Raw genomic sequence first — 18,713 nt, 5'->3', positions numbered from 1 at the left:
TCATTTCAGGAAAAGAAGAAAGAAGTTTTTTTTTTATTGCTTAGATGGGTGGACGAGCTCACAGCCCACCTGGTGTTAAGTGGTTACCGGAGCCCATAGACATCTACAACGTAAATGCGCCACCCACCTTGAGACATAAGTTCTAAGGTCTCAGTATAGTTACAACGGCTGCCCCGCCCTTCAAACCGAAACGCATTACTGCTCCACGGCAGAAATAGGCGGGGTGGTGGTACCTACCCGTGCGGACTCACAAGAGGTCCTACCACCAGTAAAAAGAAGTCGTCCCATCTCAAAACCTTACGCCTGCTACACACCATCCCGCAATGCATCACCCCTGCCTCAATAGGCAGGGAGATTCAGTCCGGGCAGAGGGGTTTCCACGAGGCCCGCACCGCGCCCCCGCAAGGGGACGCGACGACCCCACGGATTCATTTCGATAAAGCGGCACAATACGAGAACTCTCTCATCGTGGCCGCCGCCGCGCGGTTAACTACATTCCCGATCTTGCGGACCAAATGGTAAACAGTAGACGTCGCCCAAAACACGTCATCTCGGATCCTCCTGATCCACAACGATAATTTTAGGTACTCCAAGCACCGGACATCGTTCTTGTCGAACCCGTCGCTTGCGATGAAGGGCTCGACGAGTAAATTAACCCACAGACAAAGCCCACTGAGTTTCTCGCCGGATCTTCTCATTAAGTTGCGTTTCCGATCCGGTGGTAGATTCTGCGAAGCACTGCTCTTGCTAGGGCTAGTGTTAGCAACGTCGTCAGGTTTGAGCCCCGTGAGCTCACCTACTGGTTAGTTTACGCTGATATAGCATCTCAAGGCTATCAGCTTAGGTAGAAAAAAAAGATCACACGAAAACGCACACACACACAATCCGCGTATAATACTTGAATCATAACCCTGCGTCGTTTTTTAGTCGGGTAAAATCACACGGTCACTCTTTTTACATACTAACGATTTAGACAAAAGAGTTTTGTTCAGTCTAAGAACAAAAGTCGCGGTCTTGTGACCCAGTTTCACGATAACAAGTAAAGAGGAAAACGGAGGGCTATTTAGAATATCCTGTGTTTTTTCTTCATTTAAATAATGTTCGAATTTTCATTACCTATGTAATAATAAAAATTTAAAAAATACCACACTTAAGTTTACCATTTCCAAAAGACATTATTGAGCAAACAGAGTTTACTTTTTTTTATCAGCAGTCGCGTTTCTCAAATATTTTTAGACGCCAGCTCTCAAACTTGGTTTCACAAAGTTTTTCACTACCGTTTTAAAATTGGGTAGCAGTAGGTAGCATACAAAGTAGTTGGGGGAGTATTGTGAGCTCGCATGCGTGTCGTGCTTCGTGCCGCGAATCAGTCACGGTTATGATATAGGACAGTTCTTATACTACTCAATACCAGTGTTAAAAAAAACGAAAAGAAAAATCCAGAAAAAAATTCCTCATTGTAAACCGCAGCGTTTTCATTCCAAAAATAACGAATGCAGTCGATCGCATAGCTAATCAAACGAATATAGACATCATTATGGTAATTTAAGCGATCGAAACGTCTTAATGAAGACAGATGACCTCCCGTGAACCCCCGCTATTGTTTCACTGTGTTGGCACATTCATTAGTCGGAACGCGATGTTGTGAAACACTGTCGCGGGACGAAGCGATGTTTTGTTCATTATTTCATTATGAGCACAGTTTTGGACATGGTTAATTAAAAGCGGTCGTAGATATTATCCTACACGTTATATTATAGCCCTTTCAGAAGTTCTGTCTCATGCGAGGTTTGGACTTTGGTTGTTGAGCGACAGGAGGTTTTAGTCGGTTCGACTTCGACATGCTCTCCCCAGTAGAGGGCGGAAGCCCGGCGATTTCCTCCTGACCAAAAAAAAAACACATTATATAGTACCCGTACTCGACGAACTCGGCTAAGATTTCGAGTTTTTTTTTTCTTTTCTACCTAAGCTAATAGCCCTGTGAGGCTATGTCAGCGTAGCCCAAAAAGTAGGTGAGCTCACGGGGCTCATACCTGACAACGTTGCTAACACTAACCCTAGTGCAGTACTTCGCAGAATCTACCACTCAGTGGACTGTGTGTGTGAGTTAATTTACTCGCCTAGCCCTTCGACGCAATCGACGGGTTTGACGAGAACAATGAAACGGGAAATTTCAACGTGCAACCTAATCCATACATCAGCCCGCTGAGTTTTTCGGCGCGTCGTGATCCGATTCGGTAGTAGATCCATTCGCGAAGCAGCTGACCTTGAATGGTTAGGGTTTCTTCGAAGGCGCTCGGGCACTTGTTAGCAAATCCCACTTCTCCTGGCTGAGCCTTTACTCGCCCACCTGTCTTGGTGAAACTAGAAAGGGCCCCTAGTAATCCTTCCTTTACAAAAAAGAACATTCCATAGCTCTGCTGGCTCGACCCGCCAAGCAGTCGTGCCCTTCAAAATTTTAAATGTAGATAATAAACCATATTACCAATACCTTCATTAATAGTTTTGTCGTCAAGGAATATCTATAATGACAGTAGGACTTATAATAACGGGTATTTAAGTAATTTAAAGTCGTCGTGGTCTAAAGGATAAGACGTCCGGTTGCATTCGTGTTGAGCGATGCACCGGTGTTCGAATCCCAGGCGGATACCAATTTTTCTAACGAAATTCGTACTCAACAAATGTTCACGATTGACTTCCACTGTGAAGGAATAACATCGTGTAATAAAAATCGCAAAATTATAATTTGCGTAATTACTGGTGGTAGGACCTCTTGTGAGTCCGCGCGAGTAGGTACCACCACCCTGCCTATTACTGCCGTGAAGCAGTAATGCGTTTCGGTTTGAAGGGTTGGGCAGCCGTTGTAACTATACTTGAGATCTTAGAACTTATATCTCAAGGTAGGTGGCGCGTTTACATTGTAGATGTCTATGGGCTCCAGTAACCGCTTAGCACCAGGTGGGCTGTGAGCTCGTCCACCTATGTAAGCAATAAAAAAATACGATGATATAGTTTTCTTACGCCTAGATAGGTAAAAATCTGAACGTTTTTATGCATAATATGTAGTCTAAATAGATGAAAATATATAAGACTTTTTATTAGTAGCATATATAATTCACTATGCCCTATTGTTAGTTGTTAGATAATTCTTATCTTCAAGTTCGCTTGCACTTTTATTTCTTTATTGTTACAGACACGTTGACGAGTTCACGGTCTATTTTTTGTTAAGTGATTACACCTGACACGTGAGGACAAATTCTAAAATTACAATGTAAATTTGATTGCAAACTATCTTATAATTTACACGTATGTACAATATAACGTAGCGTCTTATGTTTGCACACCTGAATTATTGTAATTAAAATAATATATTATTACGGATAAATGTATTAAATATTATTATTATTATAGATACATATGTGTAAATATAGTATTACTACACATGTATAAAATCAGTATACCGCTTCTTCTTCTTTTTCTCCACCTTATCCCACTAGGTGGGGTCGGCACAGCTAATTTTTCTCTTCCATTCTCTTCTATCAGCCGTCATCCCAACACTCACTCCTCTCTCTCTATCATATCGTCATTCACACACTCCATTCATGTCTTCTTCGGTCGACCTCTTCCCCCTCTACCTTGCACTACCATTTCTATACATCTCCTAGTCACATGCATCTTCTCTCTACGCATCATATGTCCATACCACGCTAACCGTCCGCTCCTTAATTTGTTGCTTACCGGGGCCACTTTCACACTTCCTTTGATATACTCATTTACTCAAAATCAGTATACCGCTACCAGCCCTACATTGCGATTATGATCAATTGATTAAAAGAAATCTCATCGCAAATATGATATTACGTAAGGACTGATTAAAATTTGAATAATTTAAATCGCATGTGCCATAATATTGAGAATTACATATGCTTCTATCTTAGTTTAAGATCCCGCTATGCCATTCTGAAATATCATCAATTTTGTGTATAATCGAACCTATGTATATAAATAAAAGTCAATGTTTGTTTGTCATTTATGCGTTTCAAAATCATTCATCAGATTTAGATGTACCCTCATAAAATTACTATTTGCATTATAACGATCAATATCCTGGGTCAGATAGGTCAAGTATCTGGGAGTCGCCTTGGGTAACTCCATGACCTTTCATTATAAATAAAAAAGATCTTTGCTCCTATGTTGCAGTATCCCATATAGCAGTATTGCGGTAGACAGCGGCTTGGCTCTGCCGCTGGCATTGCTAAAGTCTATGGGCGACGGTAACCACTCACCATCAGGTGGTCCGTATGCTCGTCCGCCTACAAGGGCAATAATTTTTTTTTATCCCGATACGCTCTGCCACCATTGATCACTGCGTGAAAAGGACTCCCAACTTTAGCCTCAAGATTGAAGCACCTGATGCTAATATAAAAGACACTTTTTTACCAATGTCTTTTTATATTGCACCAAAAGAGAATCGTCTATTTATAACCGGTTTTCGTTCTTCGACAATGCCTGATAGTTTTTTGCTTGACATGCATGACACAAAAAGGGGACCAAAGGTCAGGGGCAATTTTAAATTGATTGATGAAAACGATTCGTGAATGAATCGTATTCGTCCTCTCGAAGAGGCCTTGAAATAGTTTTAATTTGGGTGCGAAAATTCTATAGCACATCACACAAAGCATTACGCCTCCCACTGATTATGACCAAATAATTTGGTAGGCAGCGGCTTGGCTCTGCCCCTGGCATTGCTGAAGTACATGGGCGACGGTAACCACCCACCATTAGGTGAGCCGTATGCTCGTCTGCCTACGATGGCAATAAAAAATAATAATAATAATAATCAAGGCAAATCATCATAATCAAGCAGATCCATTTGTACAATAGGCGATCTGATCGCTAAAAGCGATCTCTTCCAGACAACCGTTTAATTTACAGAAATTCTGTAAAATATAAAAATATACCAGGTATGTTGCGGTGTACTATAGACAATACATTATTATAGAAAATACATACAATAAACAGATATATACCGTTTACATAATGTATAATATGGAATATATAACTAACTAATTTATATACCAATATACATACATACAATACATACTAATATACTTACATACATATAATAAATCACATCAAAAAAAATCTATTTTCTTCATTAATCAATCTATTTTCCATTTACACCATTATCACTACATAGTATAAAACAGAGTCGCTTTCTCTGTCCCTATATCCCTATGTATGCTTAAATCTTTAAAACTACGCAACGGATTTTGATGCGGTTTTTTTTAATAGATAGAGTGATTGAAGAGGAACGTTTATATGTTTAATAACATCCATTAAATAGTGGAGAAATCAATAATGAATTACAGTTTCCGAAGCGAAGCGAGGGCGGGTCGCTAGTTCATTATAAAAACTGGTTGCACCTGGTCAACAATCTTTCAAAAAAGTTGACATCGAGTGGGTTGTCATGAACTACTCGACACTGGATCTCTTATGAAGAGAAAACGTTCGAAGAATAAGCATTAACCTCGCTGACGGCCAATCTATATATTAATACGTGAAGCAAAAACTTTGTATCCCTTTTTACGAAAATTGCGCGGACGGAGGAGTATGAAATTTTCCACACTTATAGAGAATACAGAGAAGAAGTGCACAATGCTAATATTTTTTTTAAATAATGCATAAAAGATACATTAAATCAATAAAGAAAACATTACACCCACTATATACCATTTATTTGACGCACACACGCATGCATACTATCCCGCATACTATTTATTGTCAAACTTTTATTCTTGACGTCTGTTGTCTAATTGAGAATAGATTAAATATTGTTTGTCTTTGTTAATATTTTTTATAGTGTAGTCTTGGCGAAATTTGTGATTATAGAAGTATAAAATACAATCATAATAGTGTACAAACTTACAATTCCAATTAATTATAGTCGAATTTCGACTACTGCGGGACCTCTAGTCTTATTAATAACCTGCCAATCACTAGAGCACACAGAAATAATAACTATCAAACATTTTATTACGATTTTCAAAACCATTTTAATTGGGAAAATAAATAATAGTATTATTGCACCAAGTATTTGGGTCATATTGCGTATAGAAGTTCCAACAGCCTTGAGCGCCAGATGACTTGTCTATTTGAGAGTAGGAGGTCAACAGAACGAGGTATCAAGCGACAGCGGATCTCAAAACATCTAGAACCTGTCAGTACAGCTCTCCACCAGTACAGTAACTCATATCAAGAAAGGAAGAAAGAGAGAAAGAGAGAAAAATACGTAGAACTGCACCAAAACAGCTCCGATACTCTATAATCAGGGATTGGTTGTGGCGAGGGAGGTTTTACAGGCGGTAGGACGTTTTGTGAGTCCGGCCGGGGAGGTACCACCACCCTGCCTACTACTGCCGTGAAGCAGTAATGCGTTTCGGTTTAAAGAGTGGTAGCATTTACGTTGTAGATGTCTTCACTCCACCACCACTTCACTCCATGATGACCTGGAGCTTGACTCAGGCAGTAAGTATTTACAGTCGGCATTATTGCGCTTTGAGAAGGCGGTACGACATGAAAATCCTCTTGTCATGGCCGCCGGTAATTATATAGCCGATCCGGTGGACCGAACGGTAAACAGTCGACGTCGCCCTCATTACGGATCCTCCCGATCCATTAACTGTGCTTTTAGGTACCTCAAGCACCGATCACCGTTCTCGCTGAACCCGTCGCTTGCGACGAAGGACTCGACGAGTAAATTAACCCATAGACACAGCCCACTGAGTTTCTCGCCGGATCTTCTCAGTGGGTCGCGTTTCCGATCCGGTGGTAGATTCTGGAAGCACTGTTCTTGCCCCGGTTTGAGCCCCGTGAACTCACCTACTAGTTCGGTGAATCTAGAATAACCCCTCGAGGTTAAAGTAGGAAAAAAAACCACAACACTAGAAATGAAACAGTGATTTGTCGCACAAAGATACAAATGATGCCGTGACTTATGACGTCTGTTTACCGATGTCGGTGATACTGTAAAGATACGTATTAAGCCACCGGTCATCTGAAGTTGGTCAATGTTTAGAAAGCCACTGCAAACGGTGCGCAACCCAACGATGTACGGTCTGATAATTATTTTTATCGATGTCGATTTTTCGTATCTTCATTTCATAGGTATATATATATACTTAAATGTAAATGAGTTAGATGTGAGATGTACGCAACTTGAACAACTGACACCAATTTTCTATAGTAATAATACAATTAGTTTTGTTTATTTTGAACCAGAATTGAACCAAACAGAATAACTAATATTTTCCTGTCAAACCTAGCCACCAGCGCATGAATTGTCTAGTGAAATGGTCTTTTTGTGACCAATTAGCACGAAAGCCGTCAGCTTAAAAAAAAAAGTTTTATGATATCAATAAAAATAATTGAGTTACCGTCATTAGTAAATCAATGTCAACGGTGATAACATTTTACCATAAAAGCGGTCACGACACATTAACCTTAACTTGTATTGTTTCTTCATCCGCATACATTAATAAACATATTATTTAGTTATAGTAAAAAAAAAAAAAAATTATCGATATTTCACGGTGATAATTATTTCCCAGCACTACGACGCCGAGTCAAACACGTGACCGTCCTGTGGCCTGGATGCAGTTCGGCCGCGTCACACGTGATGTGACTTCAATAGCATTTTCCCAACCCATGCCAGCTTTGTGTTGGCACGGTATTAGGCACTTTCCGTATGCTTCGAATAAAAGCTTTAGGGTTCAAATAGGAATACAATAACTTATATATTTTAACTAATTAATTTTATCAACATTGACGTCAACACGCTACCTGATACCACGGCCCAACTGATGATAAACGGTTACCGTCTTCGGTCTAGTATACCTTTCAATATAAAAGAGTTAAATGCCATGGAAATGTGGCCAATTTATCACTGCTTAAGTAATTTGGTGTGTTTAGTTTGAACTATTTGATCCTTCCGATCCATTAGCGGTGCTTTTAGGTACCACAAGCGCCAGTCACCGTCCTCGTCGAACCCGTCGCTTGCGATAAGGGCTCGACGAGTAAATTAACCCATAAACACAGCCCACTGAGTTTCTCGCCGGATCTTCTCAGTGGGTCGCGTTTCCGATCCGGTGATAGATTCTGCGAAGCACTGCTCTTGCTAGGACCAGTGTTAGCAACACTCACGGTTAGAGCCTCGTGAGCTCACCTACACGTCAAGGAGAAGCTGAAATAGCCTCTCAATGCTATCAGCATACGCAGAAAAAAAAACTATTTGTAATTTACAAGTCACTACATAATTTATACGCTAATCGTCGGCATACTTAATTATTAATGAATATCAACTCATTTATCCTACGTTACCGTGCAGGGGCTATATTCAAGATCCGAGGCTAAAGCGGGTTCACAAAAAATATGACATCAAATAAGCAATTGAAAATTATGTTTTTAATACAGTTGATTAATCGACGACAATTAGCAGATTCAGTGGCAAGGCTATAAACACACACGCAGCACACACTATTGCTGTCCACTGCTGACCATGGGCCTCTCCAATCGATCTACGGTGCGGCCGGTCTGTTGCCACCTGCGTCCAACGTGACTAAGCAATTCTCGTTAGGCTGTCGGTTCATCTGATAAGTAACCCAGCCACACTACGCTTATCTTAGGCTTTAAGCACTTTTGTTTAATTTTCCTTAAAATGAGTCGTCTATTATCAAAGGTGGCAATCTGTGCATTTGGACAAAAAAAATTATTGATATTTCAATACAGATTTATTTGAATATAATCGTCTCCTTCAAAGAATACGGTTCAAAACCTGCATTAAATAAAGGTTAATACTTAACCTGTTATTTATCTAAGATGTCGTTCAGAAGAGTTTTGTGACTGCCAATGGAATGCAAAGTCGTTTTTTTGATTTACCAATAATTATCCAAAAGTCACATTGCCGGCTTTGATAATAGTCGACTCAAATATTAATGTACAAAAAGATTCCGTTTTTAATACGCTTTTATTAGCTTCAGACGTATGTATGTTAGTATGTAACGTAATCTTTGAACATGATTTTGACCCCCTTCAAAACGTCGGATTAACTCGAAAGGCTTATTAAGGACCGATGACAATTCAATACTTAAAAGAATAAAATTGAAAAATTTGAAATTTAACTAAAAAATGTAAAATAAATAATAGTTTCACGCTTTTTTTACAATAAAACCATTTTTTCTTTCACTATTTTTAATTCAAATTTATTAAAATTTATTTTCTTTTTTTTAGTTGGATTTTCTATAAAATCGTATTTTTTTTTGTTTTTTTTTAAACTATTATTTATTTTAACATTAAATGCTTAGGAAATTAGCCGCCTTCCTCGGAGCCACTAATCAGTGAAATCATCAGTCAAACACATTATTTAATGATCGAACCCTTAAAAACCTGTAAGCCCTACCCAACACAAAACCGCATGAGTGCGGCGCGGCGGTAACAAATCAAATAAATCATTTGGTACTCGTAATCAACGCATTCTTAACAAAGTCAAGTGGCTTGGTAAATAATTTGATTTAATGAAAAAGCGTGCATGGAAAAAATATTCTACATCGGGTTTTAATTTTTTTTATTGCTTAGATGGGTGGACGAGCTCACAGCCCACCTGGTGTTAACTGGTTACTGGAGCCCATAGACATCCACAACGTAAATGCGCCACCCACCTTGAGATATAAGTTCTAAGGTCTTAGTATAGTTACAACGGCTGCCCCACCCTTCAAACCGAAACGCATTACCGCTTCACGGCAGAAATAGGCGTGGTGGTGGTACCTACTCGTGCGGACTCACAAGAGGCCCTACCACCAGTAAAGCTAGTTAATTGCTATAGGAAGAATAATGGAACACCATTTATATAGAGTGTGCGTAAAAAAAACTTTGAAGATTATAAAAATTATAACCGCTCAGTATGCTTTGTCAGTTTTGTACGTGCTCTTCATTAAATAGGTTGCAGATTCATAATAGGCGAAGCTCGCGTAGACCTCTCTGAAGTCTGGAACCTCTTATGGAAAAGCGATAAAAGCTCGTCTAGTCTTTGCATACCCATCCCACAGTTGACAGTCTTTAAACATCTTGATCCAAAAGGTCCTAACACCAGTTAAATATTTAACGGCCGTCTGGTGTAGTGGTAAGTGACATGGTCACTACACAAGGGGGTCGCGGGTTCGAATCCCGCCAAGGGAAGATATTTGTATGATAAATATAAATGTCTTTTCCAGAGTTATGGATGTATATTAAATATATGTATGTGTATAATAAAAATCTTACATTTATATCCGTTATCTGGTACCTGTAACACAAGTTCCTTACGAACTTATCACGGGACCAGTTAACGTGGCGTGATTGTTTTTTTTATTTTTTTTTATTGCTTAGATCGATGGACGAGCTCACAGCCCACCTGGTGTTAAGTTACTGGAGCCCATAGACATCTACAACGTAAATGCGCCACCCACCTCGAGATATAAGTTCTAAGATCTCAGTATAGTTACAACGGCTACCCCACCCTTCGAACCGAAACGCATTACTGCTTCACGGTGGAAATAGGCGGGGTGGTGGTACCTACCCGTGCGGACTCCCAAGAGGTCCTACCACCAGTGAAGTTTAGTGTGTAGTGTTAGTAAATATTTATTATTATTATTATAAAATACTGAGATATCGGAATAGAGTTGCGATATGTCCGTTTGTAAAGAGTTTTCGGGGGTAGGTATCAGTTTGGCTTCTGGCATTATTAGCGGTCATGGCCGCTTTTCGATCATTATCAAGTGTACTTTATGCTTGACTTTCTATCAAGGTAATTAAAAAGAATAGCGAATAGCTGACCTTGACGCACCAGTTCAATCTATATCTATACTTCTATACTAATATTATAAAGAGGAAAGATTTGTTTGTTTGTTTGTTTCGAATAGGCTCCGAAACTTCTGGACCGATTTGAAAAATTATTTTTCCATTAGAAGCCGACATTGTCCCTGATGAACATAGGCTACTTTTTTTTAATTTTTTTTTATTTTATTTTTTTGGTTTCATGTGTGTTTTAATGTTTCCGAAGCGAAGCGAGGGCGGGTCGCTAGTATTTTATTGATATAGTGTTCTACTATTAAGATGGGTAATATAGGTATGAGGGCTTTTAGCTTAAGAAAATGAGATAAAAATCTATTTAATTATAAAACGCTAAATTATAAAACGCATTTTGTATGTACTGGTGGTAGGACCTCCTGTGAGTCCGCGCGGATAGGGACCACCGCCCTGCCTATTTCAGCCGTGAAGCAGTAATGCGTTTCGGTTTGAAGGGTGGGGCAGCCGTTGTAACTATACTGAGACCTTATATCTCAAAGTGCGTGGCGCATTTACATTGTGTATGTCTATGGGCTCCAGTAACCACTTAACACCAGGTGGGCTGTGAGCTCGTCCACTCATCTAAGCAATACAAAAAAACGACCATCAACGGGTAATATTAGTTATAAGGGCTTTGGGCTTAAGAAAATAAAATAAAAAGCTATTTAATTATCAAACGCTAAATTATAAAAGGCATTTTGTATTATTTCCCTAATAAAAACGACCACTTCAACATTAACCAGCATTAGCCTTCGAATTTGTAATGTGACTAAACAATTACCCTTTGACCTGCAAAATGGGACAATTAATTCAAATATAACAGGATCTCTCCGTCAATAACGTCCACTATCTACCACGTATCTTTTTCACTGGTCAGCTTTTACGCAGATATCAATGCAAACGGAACAAAATAACCGACTAACCTAATTTCGATTGATAAGAACTCGATAAATTATTATTTTTGATGAATAAACTGTGACGATTAGTTTGATTTTCAGTTTTAATTGCATACGTTGGCAAGCGAATATTGTCTGAACGTTTTTCTTTTATTGCTTAGGTGGGTGGACGAGTTCACAGCCCACCTGGTGTTAACTGCTTACTGGTGCCCATAGACATCCCGAGCAAAGTTCAAATACCGAGCAAAGTTCGGTCATCCAGGTATATACCGGGTGATTTGTGAGCTAGATTCCCTATCAATATCCATAATATTACAGTATAGTAAGGCTTTTCGGGTTGGGAACAGAGAGAAGAAAATCTCCGAACATCATCTTTATAATATTTATAAGTAATCTTCAACTACTGCGAGCATTCGAACCCGCTTCGATTCAAAGACCTTGAGAACTGAATAATAAAGAAGCTACACATTAAAAGTCCCTCCTTTTTTATTTATTTGGAACAAAACACGACCCACGCTCCAAAATCTTCGTTTTGTCCTTATACAAAATAATTTCGAACCAAATGTGCAAGAGTAAAAAAAAATATACATCTCTTAAAATATTATAAAATCACTATACCTATTAACACTTTATTGTTACATCTATGAAAGCAACAATCATCCTAGTAGATGTAAAATTTCGTTAACAACAACCAGAGCAAAAATAATAGCTGTATACATATTTTGTTGCAAAAATCGCATGCAGCATTACGAAATCACGCCAGTAGTTAATTTATAGGTGTATTTTATTCAAACAGCACTCACTATCTTTGTATCAATCTCTGTCAGTTTTTTTTTTCATTTTTTTTTTCTTCCTACCTAATATTAATATAGTGACCTCGAGGGACTATGCTCGCCGAGTGAGTAGGTGAGCTCACGGGGCTCTAACCTAGGACGTTGCTAACACTAGCCCTAGCCCTAGCACTAGCTATAGCACTAGTTAAAGTGGTATTGACAGCTGCATACGTTGACAGCTAACCCTATCTCGGTCTCATTGCCAGTCATCGCAGTCTAAGTACTAGGTTTGAAATATTTACCTCATAAATTAGCATCCCGATAATACTTGCGATGATGAGACCTCTATTTTAAAAACGAGTTTGTCTCAGCCCTTTTGAAATCTAAGCGATTTGGGCAACTTCGATTTCAAAAATATTGAGCCTTCGATTTTGGACTTGACTACCACATATAAAATATTCCAAGCAATAATATCACTTTCTTTCCGATAATCCAAAACGTAAATTAATACGTACATAACGTAAATACGTTTAAATTGCGAAAATAAAAAATATGCATTTTATTATTTCAAAATTGTTCGTAATAAAGCTATGACGAATTGTGACCAAAATTTCAAAAGTCAAGGTATTATTCAAATCATTAATCAAACAAATATAAAAAGGCAATATTGCGATGTCTGATAACTTTTACTCTAGTAATAATGTGGTTTTTTTTTACCGCGAACAAGTATTGTACCTACTATACTCTGTGAGTTCATTGAACCCAGTAAAGAATATTTGTTTAAAACTTTTTACTACCTCGAAGACCGAACCTCAATTCTTTGTGAAGCAACGTTGATGAACTTTGAATAGTTTGGTTTTTGAAATAAAAAAATAATAAAATTTATTTTCAATACAAACAATCTTATTAACGAATGTCAAATGTTTTTCTAGTTTTTGCCTCTTGATCTTTTTTGCTAATAACATTAAAGTCGTCTCGGCATTAAGGACAATACTCTAGCCGTACACGTATGAAGTTAGTGTTAGGTGAGTGTGCCGGAATTCAAATTCCAAAAGTTTCCTAAGCAAATACATACATACGAAGATATATCTATACTAATATATAAACCTACAGTGGTTTTTACGGATGTTCCGTTATAACTTCTGAACCATGCATCCGATTAACTTGAAACTTGGTATCCGTGTAGAAAATACATGTACTTAATGGATAGGCTAATATTTATATGAGTTTTGGACTCCCTACAACAGTTACGGGGGCGTTAATGATCAGAATATGGGGGGTGAGAAATAATAATGTTAATTTTAAATGGCCAGCGAAGCGGACGAGTACAGCTAGTCGTGTAATAAAATTAAGCCCGGCAAAGCGCCATTCGTCATTACTGATGGTATTTTGAACTTGTGCGCATTAATAAGTCGTTCCGCTCCTGATTCTTAATTATATAGCGTTTAGTGCAAAAACTATTGTTAAAATTATTTTCGTCGGTCGCGATTTTTATAATAACTAGAGGTCCCGCAGTACTCGAAATTCGACTATACTTAATTGAAATTGTAAGTTTGTACACTATTATGATTGTATGTTATACTTCTATAATCACAAATTTCGCCAAGACTACACTATAAAAATATTAACAAAAACAAACAATATTTAATCTATTCTCAATTTGACAACAGACGCCAAGAACAAAAGTTTGACAATAAATAGTATGCATGCGTGTGTGCGTCAAATACATGGTATGTAGTGTGTGTAATGTTTTCTTTATTGATTTACTGTATCTTTTATGCGTATTTAAAAAAATATATTAGCGTTGTGCACTTCTTCTCTATATTCTCTCTCTATAAGTGTGGAAAATTTCATACTCCTCCGTCCGCGCAATTTTCGTAAAAAGGGATACAAAGTTTTTGCTTCACGTATTAATATATAGATTCCTGTCATGCACTGATACGTTGATATAGCAATATAGCAATACAACATATCGCAGTTTTCGAGAATCGCTACCGAAGCTCTCGGTGCAAACGGAGCCTTAATAAAAATATTCTATCTTTTTTTTTCTGTATAATTTTATATTTACTTAATTATGTATCAATAAGTCTAGTTTTTGCCGGCGAATAACCGGTCTGTTTATTTTCTACAGTATGCGGGTTTTTCTAGAATATGTAGGCAAAGAATGCTATCAGTCGTGTCCAATGCAGATATTATATTATTAAAGCCACATTTTCATCTACCAGGAATTAATAAATTTTGTTTTTCTTTAAGAACACAATGAAACAGGATCGGCACATTTCAGAGATCATATCGTCGTTCAAAGAGGGCTTGAAAGGTCAATTAATTAAGGCAACTGTAATCGCTTTTTAATGAGGTCACAAATGTTTTTTTTATTGCTTACATGGGTGGACGAGCTCACAGCCCACCTGGTGTTAATTGTTCACTGGAGCCTATAGACATCTACAACGTAGACGCGCCGCCACCCACCTTGTGATACAAGTTTTAAGTTTCAGTATAGTTACAACGGCTGCCCCACCCTTCAAACCGAAACGCATTACTGCTTCAAGGCAGAAATAGGCAGGGCGGTGGTACCTATCCGCGCGGACTCACAATTGGTCCTACCACCAGTTAATTAGTGATTAGTTAATTAGCAATTAGTAAGTACTCACTTCTTCCAGCCTGTACGGTGTATGTGAGGTCTTGAAATGTGATGTTTACTAGAGGTCGCTGCGGCAGGTGAGAGAGATGAGCTCGTCCCAGCGCTCGTGATGCACTCCGCGATTCCATTCTTTCTCTACCAACTCGCTCTCAGCTTATCATGTCCTGTACCTGCTAAAGATATTGTGTATCACATTGTGTATCACACATCACATATCTATCACATCAGTGCACGCTCAGCTGTATCGCTAAGGATATAAAAACCAATTCAAAACTACTCAGGTGGTAGGACCTCTTGTGAGTCCGAACGGGTAGGTACCACCGCCCCGCCTATTTCTGCCGTGAAGCAGTAATGCGTTTCGGTTTGAAGGGTGGGGCAGCCGTTGTAACTATACTTGAGACCTTAGAACTTATATCTCAAGGTGGGTGGCGCATTTACGTTGTAGATGTCTATGGGCTCCAGTAACCACTTAATATCAGGTGGGCTGTGAGTTCGTCCAATCATCTCAGCAAAAAAAAAAAAAAAATTGGAAACCGAACTATATTTTGATAATGGTGATTGTCGTAAGGATATAGGCCGAACTGATAATATTATTGTCATTGTCATGAGTCTTTTAAACATGTGGAAATTTTCAAGTTTAACGTATATCTTAAAGTTACATACATTATAATAAAAACCGACTAAGTAAATAATAAAAGTGCTTTAATGAAACATAATAATTTTCCGTAATTTTTTCGCATATCATTTTACATTGACTGGAAGGTCAAGTTTATAAAAAGCCTTGTGCTTAGCAATTTACCGACGTGAGTACAATGTAAGAAAGATCTAGTCTAAATGGGCTGAGTGGTAAGAAGTGAATTCTGGCGCCATGGTCAACACACTTGATTACCGTGAACTTTGAGATATATTGTTTTTTTTATTGCCATTGTAGGCAGACGAGCATACGACCCACCTGATGATAGTGGTTACCGTCGCCCATGGACCTCAGCAATGCCAGGGGCAGAGCCGAGTCGCTGCCTACTGTTAAAACCGTATAGAATATCTATTGAATTGCGTCACTATGAGTAACCATCATCCTATCTAGTTCTGCCGCGAACAAGTCATGCATTCGAATTAGTACTATAGCACAGCGATAATAAAATACAAATTTGAACTTTACCACCGCCCTCAAGGTATTCAAAATGTGATATAATACATGTGTTTGGCAATAAAAATACATTTTCAAAGATAATACTGTGTTTATCACTATACAATATGAATAACAAAAACGCCCACATTACCGATGATCGTGATGCCGAAATCTGTTCCTCCGGTATACATGTGTAGTACATACATACAATATGCTTTTCGTGGCTCTATACATTCGTGCTCTTAATCGGATTAAGTTGAAACATAATCGGATTAAGTCGTGTCTAAGGAAGGGTCACTTCAAGCGTGTCGAAGGAAGGGTTTCGTCAAAGCATGACAAACGGCACGCGAGTACTCTCAACACATCTAATTATATCGTCGTGGCCTAAAGGATAAGACGTCTGGTGCATTCGTGTGTAGCGATGCACCGGTGTTCGAATCCCGCAGGCGGGTACCAATTTTTCTAATGAAATTCGTACTTAACAAATATTCACTATTGACTTCCACGGTGAAGGAATAACATCGTGTAATAAAAATCAAAACCCGCAAAATTATAATTTGCGTAATTACTAGTGGTAGGACCTCTTGTGAGTCCGCGCGGGTAGGTACCACCACCCTGCCTATTTCTGCCGTAAAGCAGTAATGCGTTTCGGTTTGAAGGATGGGCAGCCGTTTTAACTATACTGAGACCTTAGAACTTATATCTCAAGGTGTAGGTAGATGTTTATAGGCTCCAGTCACAACTTAACACCAGGTGGGCTGTGAGCTCGGCCATCCATATAAGCAAAAAAAAACACAAATAGTCAGAGGCGAGAAGTTCGCTTATTTCACTCCCTTCAAATGGTTGTTTCATGATTAAGCCTGGCAATATAGTATAGCAGCCTGTACTTAGCCAATAATATATAGGTATAGTTCAGTGTGAGCGTGTCCATAACAATGTATGGTGTGCAATATTGTTGTGCTATGAGCTATATACTATATGCTATTATATTATAGCCTAGTCTGAAAGCAGTTTAAGTAACCGTAAATATAAATGAACAAAATGGCTTAAATCTACACGTCTCATTTACTAATTCATTCATGCTCCTAATTAAAAAATATCTTCCAAGAAACCTCTAGCATAAATCGGGACTTTCTAAATTAACAACAAAAAAAGGAACACACTATATATATTGTAATCTTCTTCTTCTTTGTCTTATGACCACTAAGCGGGGTCGGCACAGCGAATTTTTCTATTCCTTTTTCTTCTATCGGCCGTTATCTCTACACTCACTCCTCTCTCTCTCATATCGTCATTCACATACTCCATCCATGTCTTCTTCGGTCGACCTCTTCCATCGCTACCTAGCAGTGCCATTTTCATACATCTCCTAGTCACTTGCATCTCCTCTCTACGCATCACATGTCCATACCACGTTAACCACCCGCTCTTTAATTTGTCAATTACCAGGGCTACTTTCACACTTCCTCTGATATACTCATTCCTTATCTTGTCCATTCTTGTCACTCCACACATCCATCTCAACATTCGCATCTCTGCCGCGTGTACTCCTCTTTCATGCTTTACTTTCGTCGCCCAACATTCAGATCCATACAGCACGACAGGTCTAATGATCGTTTTGTAAAATCTCGAGCTTAAAATGCATTCTACGATCGCATGCTGTATATATAATAGTATCTTAAAAATACACAAGTTTACCTTCACATTTTGAAAGCTAGACTAGAAATAGTTTCTATACGGCTAAATCTAATTAATACTGCATTGCAATGTATTCTGAGTTTTGACTCCGAAGCTGCCTCTTATATTTTCTAAAGCCTTACTTTGGCTTAAACGAATTACAAAAGTCATCACGATTTAAATGCCACCATTCGTGTCAAGGCATGAGGTTGGTATCCCGAGCAAATTGTATAGGGAGTGTCCGTCCCGCCCTCCAAATCTTAACGCATCAATCCGCATCATTGTTTTTTTTTATAATGACTAGATACGTGGACGAGCTCACGGCCCACCTGGTGTTGAGTTGTTACCGGAGCCCATAGACACTTACGACCTAAATACCGCCACCCACCTCGAGACACGAGTTCTTAGGTTTTAGTTTTTACAGTACAACGGCTACCCTGCCCTTCAAACCGAAACTCATTACTGCGTCACGGCAGAAATATGCAGGGTGGTGGTACCTATCCGTGCGGACTCACAAGATGTCCTACCACCAGTAAAGATTGCAGAAACAATAGGAGTAGGTCATCGTATGAGGTCACAGTGCGCTCGATCTAGTAAATGAAATACTTGAGAGAAAATCTAAGTTTCTATTGCATTAGTACAAGAAGAACCTTTGAATCGCATGAATGAATGTTTCGGAATATTACAATTTAATTCAAGCAATTCTAAGCACTTTT

At 38.7% G+C, this 18,713-nt stretch overlaps 1 protein-coding gene across 2 annotated transcripts in view; it reads right to left on the bottom strand.

Moving 5' to 3' along the window:
* LOC101741720 (ATP-binding cassette sub-family G member 1) overlaps positions 1 to 18,713 on the bottom strand; it is a 54,642-nt gene that overhangs the window by 24,571 nt on the left and 11,358 nt on the right. The window contains exon 2 of one of the 2 annotated variants that reach the window (XM_012690906.4): positions 15,202 to 15,361. In XM_012690906.4, coding sequence (XP_012546360.2) covers positions 15,202 to 15,319 — 118 coding nt within the window. In that variant the 5' untranslated portion in view covers positions 15,320 to 15,361. Of the gene's footprint in view, positions 1 to 15,201; positions 15,365 to 18,713 lie in introns of both variants that reach the window. The other variant, XM_038014480.2, reaches the window with a different exon arrangement.

Source organism: Bombyx mori, chromosome 12 (genome assembly GCF_030269925.1).
Source record: "Bombyx mori chromosome 12, ASM3026992v2".
NCBI classification, from domain to species: Eukaryota; Metazoa; Arthropoda; class Insecta; order Lepidoptera; family Bombycidae; genus Bombyx; species Bombyx mori.
This window is presented reverse-complemented; position numbering and strand designations above follow the sequence as displayed.